The sequence below is a fragment of the Tamandua tetradactyla genome, chromosome 5 (assembly GCF_023851605.1).
Source record: "Tamandua tetradactyla isolate mTamTet1 chromosome 5, mTamTet1.pri, whole genome shotgun sequence".
NCBI lineage: Eukaryota > Metazoa > Chordata > Mammalia > Pilosa > Myrmecophagidae > Tamandua > Tamandua tetradactyla.
This window is the reverse complement of record NC_135331.1, coordinates 103,096,335-103,111,645: the sequence shown is the minus strand read 5'-3', so window position 1 is coordinate 103,111,645 and position 15,311 is coordinate 103,096,335. Positions and strand designations below refer to the sequence as shown.

Below are 15,311 nucleotides of genomic sequence, written 5' to 3'. Positions count from 1 at the left end.
CTGTCTTTGACTCGATGTTCTGATCTGTAAAATGGGGATCATAGTAACCTAGCTCAGAATTGTGAGGATTATATGTGATAATACATGTTAAACGCTTACAACAGGGCCAGACACTGTACAGTATATTAGAAATGATTGGATCTTCCTTTCTGAATTAAAAATCAGGACACTTGGTTTGACAAGTGAGATTGAATTTGTGAGGACAGTGGAATATGTTTTCTGACGCTCATATGATTCTGGACATGTACACGTGGACAAATTATATTTCCAGGATGGTGCTAGATGCTTTAACGCATTGGTTTTCAAATAAACGAGTGTTTATTTGAAAGGAAAAGTGGAGAGGATTTAGTTTCTTAATATAATATAATTTAACCCATGGAAAAGGTATACTTGAAGACTGCGTTGAAGACAAAACTGGTGGAATTTCTGATGATTGTTCCAGAGAGGCTGGATTTGATTGAATGAGAAGAAAAATTTTCTGATCGTTAGTAGTTTGCAAAAATAGAATACACTTCATTGTGCTATTGCAGATTTCTTGTCTCTGGGACTATTTTAGCAAAGTGTACCTACCTCTGGAACCGTAGTGTCCTGTAGAATTTTATACCATTATGGGAATGTTCTATATAGTCTGTACTGTCCAATTTGGTAGCCACTAGCCACATGTAGGTCATGAACATTTGAAATGTGGCCAGTGTGACTGAAGAACTTAATTTTAAATTTAATTTTAATCAATTAAAATTTGACTAGTCACACGTGGCCAGTGGCATAGCATAGATCTACAGTCTAGGCTTTGAAATCCTTTGCAGCTCTTGATTTGGTTGAGTTTAAATCAATGCTTGCAACATTTATTGCCTTAGGGAATTATATTCAAATAATGCTTTTCATTTGAATACTGTAAAGTATAGGTCTTCTAATACCTATTTTTCAGCTTGACAAATTAAAGCAGTGTTTTTTTGACTCCTAGGTTGTACAGCTAATGCCATGTCCAGTTGGAAAGTCAGAACAGCACTAACTGGTTTTCTTTATTGTACTGAATTGTAATCATGAATTTCCACTACTTTTTATCGTTTTGGTTAGCTTTCAGTGAAAACTTTTAAACTATTTTATCCCTGAATTTTTTTTTATTTAAAAGATTGTGCTTTTTTCCTTTCATTTTAACTTTTTGTGTAATAAAGCAATTTGATAAATGATATAGTACCCTTTGGGCATTGTACTATTTTAGAAGTAGTTTTGTGGTTATTGGTATTCACAGCTTTTGAAGAGATATGTCTGAAATTTGTTAATAGATATTTCACAAGATTACTTTCTTTGAGATACCTGAATCTGTTTTTCTTTTCAAGCAAATGTTTATAAAGTTAAGTTTGAAAGTACGGATTTTTTTTTAAACTTTATTTTTAGGTTGTGCCTTTAACTCTGACCTGATATCTGTAAAATGGTACCTGGGTTTCAAGACTGAAGATCTTCATTTACAGCTCATTAATTAGGTTATATACAGAGAATAGCCTGTAACATACAAATCAGAATATGTTGCTCTTATGTAGGGTGATTGTGTGCTGCAGTTATTCTGAGACAGTCATGGTTTAATGCCTTTTTGCCCCGGTATAATTTTAATAGAGCCCATTTCACTGTCAAAAACAACCCAGTTGGGACCATATAATAATATGTCACGATACTTTTAGTTTTGTTGAAATAACATAGTGTACAATATTACTATAAATGTTAGGAGGATTAACCATATTGCTGTCTCAGAAATTTATTTCCTTCTAAGTAATGACAAATTACTGCTTTTATACCTAAGCAATAGATAATCTGGAATAAGCTCAGCAAGTGACTTGTCCATTTAAAGCACCTATAATTTTTAGAATGTGCTTTTTTCTTTATAATTGGATAGAAATCTTGGGTAGGTTGATTTTTGGTTCTGTAGAACAAAATGATCTTTTAGTAAGAGGCTCCAGAGAAAGTTAGATCATGCCAGTCAAATCAGAAGATGTTGTATTGCTGAAAATGACATCCTTTTTATTTTATGGAAAGGTTGAAGTGAAATACATCAGAAATTTGCTTAATATGTATTAGAATGTTAAAGAAGGGTTTGCTTATAGTTGATATAAATAAAGAGAGTTCAGATAAGTGCATTTTGTATTAATTACATTATGCTGTAGTGTTTAAAATATTTAATTGGGAGTCAAACATAATTTGAGTCTTCAGTTTGCTACTTACTAACATGAGATTTGTGCAAGTTATTTAACCTTTCTGTGAAGTCTCAGTTTCCTCACTTATAAGGATAGTAATAACATCTACTTCTAGGTTCATGGGGGTAAAATATGCTACAGCACAGCACATAAGAAATAAGTACTTGATAAATATAGTCTTATTTTTTTAAAATTGTATAGATATGAAAGAGATATTCAAGTTCTGAGATGCATTGAGTGTACGTGCAGAGAACTCTTAAAACTAGTTCTGAAACCTAGGTTTTCCTCTTCTGATGTGCTCTCCTTTTGTGATTTTGACTGTAGTATTTACCTTTTCTGAGTCTCGCTTTCCTTGCTAGTCAATTGGAATTAGTGCTTGACTTCACCCCCCCACTTCACAGAACTGTTGCTGGCCAGCAAGTGAGAATTACATTTATAAATTGTCTTATTTTACAAACATTTTCATATTTAAGTAGTTTTGTCTCACTTTGTCCACCTACCATCTCCAGAAAAGACTGACCCTAAATCTGCAAAAATTATTGTATATTTTAATTTGTGAGACAATATAATAGAATGTAATAGGTACCATTACAGAAAACAGTTCTCTCTGACATATGTATGTATTTTTTTTGCTTGGGCAGGCACCAGGAATCGAACCCAGGTCTCTGGCATGGCAGGCGAGAATTCTGCTACTGAGCCACTGTGGCACTGCCCTGACAAGTTTATTTTTTAAGTTACAGTAATGGGCTTCATTGGTCTGGTTACTGTGTATTCTATATGTATGACAACTCCATACTACTGCCAAGGGAGCGCCAACATTTTCTTGGGGGGGCTTTGATCTGTGCTAAATACTGTATTTCATTTAGTTATCCAAACATGTCATTCTCATTTAACGTGATACTAATGAAGCTCTTAATATCAAGAAATAATTTGTCTGGTTTTTTTGTTTTTTTTACACATGTGCTACTGTCTGATATGATTTGTCTGATAGTTCATGGATATTGAAGCTATAATAAGACACAAGATTATGAATATGAAAATAGTATGCTATCTGACATACAGTGTGTGGTAAGTGCTGAAAAAATGTTATTCACTGAATTCAAAGGACAATACCTTTAAAGAATTTATGTAAATATACTTTCTGAACTATAATACTATAAGCTATGTATCAATTAAAAAAATCTTGGTATACTTTTACTATTTTAAATGCTATAAGGATTTTATGAATGAATCCTGTGTGTATCACTTTATTTATATAATATGTTTCTGTCTGTAAAAGACTACTTCTAATCATAACATTCTTTCTTTGAGGATATAAAGCATAGTTAATATAATCCTTTGAGATATAAAATATATCTCAGAAGAATTTATACTTTTGGTTGGGTTCATAATCATCATCATTATTAACATGAACTGAGTGTTTTCTATGTACCAGGCACTGTCCTAAGTGCTTTACATACATTATTTTGTGTAGCCTCTGAGAACTGTTTCTTTTTCCTTTTTTTTTTATTCTCCATTTTAAAGATGTGGGAACTGAGGCAGGGAGGTGATGTGACTTGCCTATGGTCACATGATAAGTATTAGAGACTGTATTTGAATTCCAGACTGTCAGCTTTTACTTCTGTACTGTGGATCAATAGAGGCAGCTGTTTCATAGCAAAGTTGACTATGACAAAGACATTGTGGAAGTTCCTCATTGTGTAGTAGAAAGAACTCTGGACCGGGTGTCAGGGGACCTCAGTTTTAGTCCCAGCTGTATCACTAAATAGTGACATGTCCTTGGGTATACCGTTCAAGAAACCCCTCTGGACTTCAGTTCCTCACCTGAAAAATGAGGGATTTGGATGAAATTAGTGAGTTTCAAATTGTAGTTCTGAAGCCTATCAGATGTCTTTGGTCCCCCTCCTGCCAGTTTATTTAGTTATACTTTTTGTCTGTTTTAATTGTTTATCTGACTGCCGAAGATTTTCTTTAAAACAGAATTCCTGAATTTAAAGTTTAAAGTCGCCAGTCTCCAAGATTACTTAATGACAGCATAAATCCCCTGACTACTATGTGTACAATTCCTCAGTAATTCCTTTAAGCACTAAAATGAGAGGGGATTGGTGAATTTTGATTAAAATATATAACTGGATGAACCAAATATTTCAGATTATCAGATACCTGGGATCAGAGCCTGCATTTTATTAGATTTGTGACCTTATAGCCAGTATTTTACTCTTAATTTCTTTGTTGGTAGAGGGGAAATAATTGCTTTGTAGGGTGATTGTAAAAAAACGAGAGATAATACTGGTAAAAGACTCGTAACAAACCGAGTGCTTATACAAAGTCGTTTGTTTTTCTCATGCCTACAATCAATCTTCCATTATTTTTCTCTTTTTAATCTTATAAACTTTTTAACCACAGCTGATAATGTATTGAATTGTTTATGTTTAATATGGAATTATCATAAGGTTTAATATTTCTAGAACATGAATTTAGACTGGAATAGAACCTTGAATTTAAGGGACTTTGGAGGGCATTTAGTCTTACATCCTGTTCCTTTTTTGACATCTTTGTCAGACATACTTAACTCTCAGTATTGGGAGTGTAAGTGACTTTGCACATATATGAAAAATTGTAAATTATCATGAAGTCACTTAACTATATGTATTTTATATTAAAACAGCTTTGTCTTAAGGTTGGAGAAGTAAGCTTGCCATTTTGTCAGGATACTATGGATAATCTGTTAAAAAATATATATGTATAGTTTTTTATTAGAAAATTTATAAGTTTACAGGAAAATCATGCAAAAGATGCAGATTTCTCCTATACCTGCCCCCATTTATAACATTTTGCATCAGTGTGGTACCTTTGTTGTTAAAACTGATGAGACAATATTATTATCATTTTTACTTTTAATGATATTTCATAGTTTACGGAATTGTTCACAATTGTACAGTCCTATGGTACATTTTTTAAATTTAACTTTTGTTCTAGCAACATATATACAGCTTAAAATTCCCCATTTTAACATTATACATTCAGATGTATAATTCACTGCTGTTAATTATATTCACTATGCTGTATTATCATCACCCCTATAAGTTACCAAAACTTTTCTGTCACCCTAAACAGAAACTCTGCACCAATTAAGAGTTAACTCCCCATTTCTTACCCACACTGCAGCCCCTGGTAACCTGTATTGTAGTTTCAATTCTTATTTGAAATTTAATATACCAAATATTTGCACTGTACTTTACGGATCATTTTTACAATGAATGAAGATTTAAAGAAAAATTCAGTGTTTCTGTAAGAGAATACTGGATACAAAAACACATGGAATGAAGACCTATGTTAAAATGAGCCTAATGAAGAAAAAATATATAATAATAAAATTTCACCTGGCTCTGAGCAGTCTGCCATTGGGCTCCTATGTTTATAAGTTAAACAAATTAATTGCCAAATAGAATATGTAAATATATAGCTTATATGTATCTCTCTCTTAAATTTTCGTAGCTTTGAAGGTATTTTGATTTTTTTTGTCAAGATACTATGGATAATCTGTTAAAAAATATATATGTATAGTTTTTTATTAGAAAAATATATTTCAAATATATTCAAAATATATTTTTTGAATGCCCATTATGTGGTAGGTACTGTATTTCTGTATGCTATTTATAACATTTTACTGTATGTTATTCATCATAACGTCCCCATGAAACAGTCAAATTATTCTTGACATATAAACAGCTTGAGAGATTAGTTAAATTATTACCAGGTCTACTATATTAATTAATTATCTTTTTTAAAAAAGCCCTATGACTCTGACTTTCATTTCACTTTTCTGCCTTGTAATATTTGATGTGAAAAAGCTCCTGCAGAATTTCATCTCTGCTTGAATGTCTAATAGATATCCCAAACTTAATGTGGCCCAAAGTGAACTCTTGATTTTCTTTTTCTTCCCAGTCTTCCTGATCTTAGTAAATGGCTCCATTGTTCAGCCAGCTGCTCGGGCCTCAAACTCCAGTCATCCTCGACTCTTCTTCTCTCATACCCCATGTCTGATCTACCTGCAGGTCAGCTCTACCATCAAAATTTATTTTAAAAGTCTACCACTTCTCATGATCTCTACTTGTTACACTAGTTCAACCCCTGCCATCTCTTATCTGGTCAACTTCCTTACTTAACTAGTCTCCTTGCTTGCTTATAGTATATGTTCATAACAGCTAGAGTTATCTTTTTAAAACCTAAAATATCTCAAGACACCTCCCCTTTGAAAGTCCTCTAATAGCCTCATACCACACTCAACTAAAATTTAACCTCTATGGCCTACAGGGCCATATATGGTCTGGCCTCTTGCTATCTCTGGGGTCTTGTTTTCTGCTGCTTGTCTCCCTTGCTCACTTCACTCTAGCCACCTTGGCCCCACGATCTTTGTACTTGTTTTTTAACTTGGAAGCTCTCTCTCTTCCAGAGATCTTATATTAAATCCCTCCTCCTATTTGAAATCAACCTGTTTCACCTTTTTTCAATAGTATTTGCCACTACCTGAGTTTAGATTATATTTATGTATGTCTTATATATTGCAATACATTTTTTGTAAGGCTCAGCCACTCCTGTATCCTGACTCTGAGAACACTGTTTAGCCTATAGTAAGGGCTCAATAATTAGTTATGAATGAATAATCCAAAGCACAGGTGGAACATTGGCTATAAATAAGAGGATACTTTTATTGTAAGAGGAGGAAATAAAGAAAAGGTAGTGACTTTGGTAGTGGAGAGTGGAGGGAGTTACTACCTTTTATTTCTCTGTAAAGTAGGAGATGCCCTCATTAGTAGATGCTTGGGTTTGGGCAGAGGTATATTATTAAACAAAAATAATTAATATGTACTGAAGTAATTGGTTTAATGGTAAACTAAAAATAATAAGACATCAAAAAACGGAGAATTCCTTATAGTTATATATCTGGGAAGGCTTCTTGGAGATGTTGAGCTTAGGTTAGGCGCTTCTATATCTGTGGCATTTGTATAGGTAGAGAGGAGGAGACAAAGGATTTTGCAAATAGGAAGACTGTAGGGGTTAAGTCCAAAAGAGCATGGGGTGACTCGGAACATAATGAGTGTTTCATTTGACTGTTATAGAAAAAAGAGGCTGGAAAGTTTAATTGGGACCAATATTTAGATAGGTTTGTTCTCCAGGTAGAGGTGAGTCATTGGCAGCTTCTAATCAGAGAAGTAACTAGTATTAAGCATGAGTATGCTGAAGGTAATATACAGAATTAGAAAGCTTGGGAGCTGGATTCAAAAGGTATTGATTAAGGTGAGATTAAAAAGAAAGGAAAGATTTGGAATTGCTTTTGTTGAAGGAAAATTGCTTGGATTAGAGTTCCTGGATGTAGGTGGGGAAGGAGTTGGAGATTCAAAAATGACTTGAAGGTTTTGACCTTAAACATGACAGAGGATTAGTGTTGCTGTTAATAGAGCTGAGGATGTTGGACAAGGAAGCAGATTTGATGGGAAGAAATATACCAAGAAATAGTGTATTACTGAGAAGAAATTTTCTGCCTATGAATATGAAATCCTTTGTATTTATTAAAATGGTGGTTCTCTGTTTGAAGTACAGCTAACAGCTTGTCATTTTTGATCATTAGGTGTTCTTTATAGAATAGCTTTAGCTTCTTATCCATATTCTAGAATTAAACTGTGATTTTTGATTAGAAAGGATTTCTTGTAGTTTTTAAGAAAAATAATAACTCCATGAATGGTAAGGCAGAATATTTCCTTAGATCACATATTATTCTTACAGTACTTTGTAATTTTCAAAGTTCTTCACTTCTTCTGGTTTTCATTCTAACAATATCCAGTAAGATATGGTTATTTGAATTTGCTATTAACTTATCTGGGGGTCTTTTTTTTTTTTTTGAATGGTAGTTAAATATGGCAGCTGTTTATTATTTTTATGGTTTATTCCAGATTTTAACAAATTTTTAATCTCAGTATACTTTTTCCCATAATAGTTGGCTGGATGTGATGTTCTTCCTCTGTTCTCATTATATCCAGTGTGTTTTCTCTGAACACACTCCTTTGGGTATGTCTTTAATTGCACTAGACTATGAAGTACTAAATATCAAGGATATGGCTTTTTAAAATCTTTGTATTCTTTATTATTCCATTCAGTCATTTGTTCATTCAGCCAACATTTACTGATGTCGTATATCAGCCACGACCGCACAATATTAGGTACCAAAATTACAGATAAAACAGTGTCCGTGACCTTAAGCAGTCTGAATATAAGGGAAGAAGTAAACAGTCTCACTACAGTGTGAAAAGTATTATGACAAATGTAATTTATTTCCTATGAACTCATTTGGTGTATGGTAAGTGAATTTTTTTGTAAGTGGTTTTTTTTTTTAAGTTGGTTATGAAAAATACAAGTAGCAGTGATTTCAGCTAAATTGCTTTTGATTTCAAAATAGATATATTACATGTGAATCACCTGTCCTTTGAATTATTTAAGTTACATCTCTCTTTCAGCAGATAATTGAGTGGACACTTAGGTTTTATACCTTCAAGAGTCCACTGAAATGGGACATATATTAATTTTTTTTCAGATATAGATTAGATATCTTGATTCTTTGTAGTTTAAAAATTGAAAGAAAGACAGAGTATAACTCTGGAGTTTTGTATTTCCTAAGCCTTTTTTTTTTCTTAATTAGAGCATATGTAGGTTTACAGAAAAATCATGCAGAAAGTACTAAGTTTCCAAATACCCTCATCTCACACATACACTTTTCTCTATTATTAACATTCTGTGTTAATGTGGTACTTTTGTCACATTGCTTAAACAATATGATTATAATTATCCTATTAGCTTTAAAAATCCCATTATCTTTTAATGTGTAGACTGAACACAGTCCTGGTTTTGTAGTTGTTGTGAGGGTGCTGTAACCAGTAATAAATTTCTCAACTTTTTGATGTCTTTTAAGTTTGTTTAAGTTTGTTTCTTTGGTTATTTAGTTACTAAAAATATGAACTATAAATAGAAATTTGGTAATATGTTCATTGCATTTTTGTTTAGCTTTTTTCAATATAAAGCTATAATACAATTAGAATTTTTTGGTAGCTTTGTTTTCTGAGGAAAAGGCTATGTTCTTGAAATTCATTGTTTTAAATTCATTTAAATTCATTTAAAGCACAAATGTCAAAGTTTCTTCTCTGGAACAGGATTTTACAAGTGTGACATAGTATTCTTTTTTTTTTTTTTTTTTTTTTAAAGGAAAGACAGAGAGAAGGAAGGAAGGAAGGAAGAAAGGGAAACATCTTTAAACATTTTCTTGTTTTTATTGTGTTTTGTTTTTTTGTTTTTTTTGTTACATGGGCTGGGGCCGGGAATCGAACCGAGGTCCTCCGGCATAGCAGGCAAGCACTTTGCCCGCTGAGCCACCGCGGCCCGCCCCATAGTATTCTTTTAACTTAACAATAAGTTTTAAATAGTATTAATCAGAAGTGAACTTATTCCATTGGTTCACATTTAAACTATGACATGTTGAAATAATCTAGGTACCAGTCTGCACGTCTGAATTCATTTTGTAAAATGTGGCAAAGAGCTGCATTTGGATTGAAAGCTAAAACAACTGCAGGACATTAACCCATTGAGAAGATTACAGTAGGTTTTCAGTTCCATGTTAACTGTATTTATTGGAGAAAATTGACTTGAGTGCTTCTGCTTTTAACCAACTCTTTTCTTTTTTCTCTTAATGTCTAGAAGAAAGGAAATAAAGTATTGGAATGATAGGACTTTGATGTGTAAAGAAGTTAATGTTTAAAGAAGTTAATGATCTAAATCATCAAAATGTGGGTAGGGGAAATAATATTTTAAAGGTATAATAAGCTATCAGTTTATCATGCCAAGAAAATGTTATTCACTTTTTTGATTTAAAAATTAAATAACTTGACAGTGAAAGAATGATCGTGCTTAAAATAAACTAGGATCGGGACCTTTTTCCTGTAAACAATATATACTGTTGATGTGAAACATTTGCACTAGGGGAACAACCGAAGAAGCCTGTGGCTTTAATACAGATTTACTCTCTGAAATGCCTCCTATTCAGAGAGAACTAAGCGGAATGACTGGATTTGCAAAATGATACAAGGGCAGATTGCTCCACCAGTGTCTTAAGACATTTTGCCATAGGATAATCCCTTGTCAAACTTGACAAAAGAGTCTTCTCAAATCCCAACTGTGTGTTGAGAGACTGGGGTTAATATGTAATCTTTTGAGTTTAATATATTCTCTAGGATACTTCTGTCAGTCTTCTTTTGGGATAACAGGGAAAGCATTTTCCGTGGTCCTTGAGAAATTGAAGTTCCTTTTTTAGCACTTTGTCTTGACATTGCAGGACTGTTTCTGGAAGTCCTTGGTTTCCTGTCTGTTTTCCCCTAGTCTTGGACTGGTGATGTGATTTTTTTTTTAGCCTGAGTTTGAAGTAGTAATGTTTCTATTCATATACCATTTGTGGGAAAAAAAAAAAAAAAAAAATGAAAAAGCCAAACTTATTGTAAAAGTCTTTGTATAAAAAATAGGATGAATTTAGACTTAAAAAAAGTAATGGCTTTTCTTAGCATTAGGTTCTTTAAGTGTTTTAGAATTTCAGTTTTCAGGTTCTATTTGAGTGGGACATTTTTCTGTTACCTTCTCTTTCTACCTTTGCACTCTCTATCTGGTGGTTTTGGCCTAGCCCTGAGGGCTCTCATACTAGAACCAGGACTTGTTTTGGCATGTAGTTGCTTCTGCTAGAAATGAATATTGGGATATTATATATCTTGCTGTTTATTTTAGATCTCTGTCCTCTTGCCTTCTCGAAAACTTCATATAAGGTCTATATCTAAGCAGTGGTGCGTAGTAGCTTTTTTTCAGCCTTCGTTCATGGAATCCAGCCATTCCATCTTGGTAGGCGATCTTGGTTCATGTTCTCTGTATTAATTTTAGCCTTTATTACATACAGGAGTAGTCAGATTAGAGAGATGTAGTAAAAAGATAAATTTGGCAGAAATGTTAAGAATGAACTAACTTGGGAAGAGAGAAACTGTAGATAGAACTCATAGAGGGCCATAGCAGTAGAGCAAGAGGGGAAGGATGTAAGAACAAAGTAGAATTTACTTGGTTTCTTAATTATAGTTTTGTAGGAGAAGAGTCAAAGATGACTGAGATTTTGAGCTTTTTTGGCTCGTAGCAGTAGTGATGTCAGTAGTGAAAACTGAATTTATTTTATAAGGAAATTATTTGTTCAATTGTATTAGGGTTTTTGGTGAAAATATTCAAATTATTTAAACTTGTGTGATTGTGAAATCTAAATTTATGATATAAAAGCTTTTAGCAAATCAAGAAAGGGAAAATTCTTAAGGTTTTTCTGTTTCTACTAATGATAGCTAACATTTATTGAGTGCTTATTATGTGCCAACAGAATATACAAAGCCTGTTCTTAAAGCTTTGTATGTATTAATTAGTTCATTTAATCCTCTCAAAAACCCTGAGAGAGATTTTCACTCCCGTTTTACAGACCAGGAAACTGAGGCATAGAGATGTTAAATAACTTGCCCAAGATCCTAATAAAGGAGCAGAGATGAAATTCAAACCCAGGCTATCTGATTCCAGAACCTGCCCTCTTAATTGGTTTTATATACTTCCTTAAAAGCTTTCTGTACTACTTTATTTTATTATATGTTAATTCTAAATTTATTACATTCATTTTAAGAATTTGAAAAGTATTTTTATTTTGAGAATGATAGTAATATAATGTTTACATGAACATATGAAATAATAACCATTTTTTGAATACTTACTATGTAATAGTTAAGGTTTTTATCTGCTTTTATAAATTTGTTTTGATGCTATTTGGACTTGGTTTTGTTCATAGGACTACCACATGGATTAAGTAAAATGGTATACATTAGGATTGGCAATTGGTTTTCCATTGTGCATCAGCTTGATTTTATTGGGAAATAAAATGTCACATTTTAAGTTGAATGAATTATTTACCCACAAATATAAATATTCATTCGTAAGGATTATCGTGCTGTTCTATTTTTGCTGTGAATGAAACTGGGAATATATGTACTTGAGGGCCATTGGGACCTCCCTGAAATATTGACAGTGTACTATAGGGTTCCCTGGAACACATTTTGAAAACCACAGCGCTCTATTAAAATATTTCAATGAGTATTTCTCTTCTGTTACTTTTGTGAAATAATTACTGAAATGTTTATCCCTCAAGTGAGTAATTGTTTGGTGTCTTACTTAAGTGGTTTTCAACCTTTTTCATTTTAATAAAAAACATTAAGTGTGAACAAATCAGATTTACATAAAACAGAATTAATCAGAACTATGTAATTTTCTCTGCTTTTTGAAATAGTTTATAATTGATTCCTTTTTATGCCTTTGTTTATAATTAAAATATACTTTGTAAGCTTTATTTCTCTTTTCTATTTAGATGAATAGTACTGCAGCTAGCCCAATGTCCACCGCCACTTCAAGTAGTGGAAGAAGTGCAGGGAAGTCTATAAGCTTTGCATTTGAATTGCAGAGTATGATGTAAGTATGTCTCTGCATCTCACTTAGTACTATTTTAAACTTATTGAAAAAGCACTAGAGAAATAAAATTTATAAAACTTAATTTGAAAATAATTTGCATTTAATCAATAAGCAAAGTGAAATAATTTCTTATAACATTTTAAATAGCCATATAAAGAAGAGGTAAATTGGTTAAAAATGCCTGAATGTGTATTATTTATCATTTATTACTATTTTAGTTTTAGAGTTAGAAAATTTTGAGACTGATTAATTTCTTGGGTAGTTGAAATATTTTCACAGAGAAATTCTCAGTTTTTCTTGAAGTCATAATTATATGAGCCTAATTTAAATTAGTTGGTAAAGTTTGAAATCACTGTGTTTTAGAACATTGGGAAAAAGCTAGAACATTTAAAAATATATTTACTTAATCTTTGAGAAATTACGTGTGCAGTTAAGATTTCTTTCCTAAGTCTCTGCTTAACTTGATTTGTTTTCTTACATTGAGTAAGACCAAATATCATGATTTGTTGAAAGGAAGCATAATTTTTAGAAATAATGTTTGCTAGTGTTTATTAGTTTTCCTTATTGGTTCAAGAGAGTTATCTGCAGAAGGGGGAGCCAACACTTTAGAGAACTTCATTACCTATAGATATATTATTCATAACTTTCTAGGCAGTTTAAAAGAACATTTCTGTTGAGGCTTACGTGTCTTCCTCTTGTGTTGAAAGCCTTGATAGTGGGTTAATTCCATTATATGATGATTATTGTTTAAAGATAAAATGAATTTGAGCACATACCTAATAGTTGCTTGGTGAACATACTTTAAACAACACTGAAAACATTGAGGTCATAGTCTCAAGATCCCTTTACAATCTTAATTATTCAAGAATCTAAAGAGCGTTTATGTTACTTATAATTACTAATATGGTTTAGAAATTCATACTGATATTTCTTTATTAGTTCGTTTGAAAAAACGGACCCATTACATGTTGTCATAAATAATGTTTTTCTTAGAGAAATAATTGTATTTTATGCATTGTTTTTCTGTAAACCTATAATTTCTCGAATAAAAAAATAATTGTGTTCTAAAACAAAAAATTGGTAACTCCTTTTGTTAGATAAGATGGAAATAAATTAAACTCATTAAGTTGAGAACTGTATGAGGTGGGCCTGTGCTTTAAATTATGTCAAGTGTTATGGGTTTATACTTATACACATTTATAGATTAGTTTTTTTTTCTTTAAACATTATGTTAAGAGTCTTTTATGTTGTATTGTGTAACTTATGTCTTTCAAATACTATGCATGTTCTGGAAGATTTACAGTAAGGTGAGGGTACTCATTTTTCTGTAGAGCTTGTTCTTGGTTTACTTTGTGTTGTTTTTAAACTTTTACTTTGGAAGATTCCAAATTCACAAAATCACAAGAATAGTACAGTGAACCCCATGTATCCATCATCCAACTTTAATAATAATCATATTTTACCAGTCTTACTTAACCTTTCTCCTTATTCTCCACTTTTCTTTTTTATGAAGTATTGTAAACAAATTCCAGACATTTTAACTCAAGTTTTGTGGTATTTTTAAAATAATATGTTTGTTAATAGGTGAAAAATATGATCTATAGCATGAGGTCAGCTAATTGTGGCCATGGGCCCATGGGATTTACTGCCTGCTTTTGTAAATGAAGTTTTACAGGAACACGTAAAGTTTGTTGATTTACCTATTGTGTATAACTGCTTATATTGTGTATGTATCAGAGTTGAGTATTTATGGCAGAGATCATATGGCCTGCAAAGTAGAAAATATTTACTGTTAGGCCCTTTACAGAAAATGTTTGATGACTCCTGATACACAGAAACGGCTCTCAATAAGAAGAAATCTATAGTAGTACTTTCTTTTGTCTTTTTATACTTAGGAGAGGTTTTACTTGGTGAATTTGATGGACTGCACACCATGTAAGAAAATATAAAAAAATAAAAGAAAAGCTAAGTTCAGCACTTTCTTATTAAATACTTTTGCAAATATCTTCCCAACTCATGTGCTTAGGCTGGATTCAGAAAGCAAAAGTTATTATTGGCTACAGCTCTGGAAGAAATGTACATTTTACTTCCATTTCAGACCTCATAGAGAGACTACTCCTAATAGTTATATTCATCATTTAAAGTTTGAAGTTATTTTTTTCCCCTTATGAGTTAATTGCTTCATAGAATAGGGAAATAGGGCCAAAATTGGGAGAATCCTTTTAAATTTATCAATATTCTAATTGGTTTAAGATCTGCAGAGTTTTGATTGTATAAAATTAGAATCCAGTATATATTTGATCCTAGCTTATGTGCTTATTTCACAAGTGGAATTACACAATTAAGCCTCTGTGTTATTTGTGTTGCAGAAATTTTATTCTGTGAATCTCTGCTCTTCGGCTGCTTTTTGACATTCTTCTAAGCCTGTTTGTATTGTTTTTCACTCCTCTACTGCTATTATCTTCCCTACCCATTCATTACTAATAAGACCTTTCTCTCTCTGCCTTCTAACAATATTTTAGTGTCATTTCCAGGGAATACTTGAACTGA

At 32.2% G+C, this 15,311-nt stretch overlaps 2 protein-coding genes across 9 annotated transcripts in view; one reads left to right on the top strand and one right to left on the bottom strand.

Moving 5' to 3' along the window:
• Positions 1-15,311, top strand: part of SUPT3H (SPT3 homolog, SAGA and STAGA complex component) — a 654,143-nt gene that overhangs the window by 784 nt on the left and 638,048 nt on the right. Inside the window, exons 2-4 of one of the 5 annotated variants that reach the window (XM_077161962.1) lie at positions 3,181-3,257; positions 6,138-6,247; positions 12,661-12,761. In XM_077161962.1, the coding sequence (XP_077018077.1) occupies positions 12,661-12,761 (101 nt within the window). In that variant the 5' untranslated portion in view covers positions 3,181-3,257; positions 6,138-6,247. Of the gene's footprint in view, positions 1-3,180; positions 3,258-6,137; positions 6,248-12,658; positions 12,762-15,311 lie in introns of those variants that run through there. The other 4 variants (XM_077161959.1, XM_077161961.1, XM_077161960.1 and 1 more) reach the window with 4 other exon arrangements.
• Positions 1-15,311, bottom strand: part of RUNX2 (RUNX family transcription factor 2) — a 219,645-nt gene that overhangs the window by 168,482 nt on the left and 35,852 nt on the right. The gene's annotated exons all lie outside the window — the stretch shown is intronic.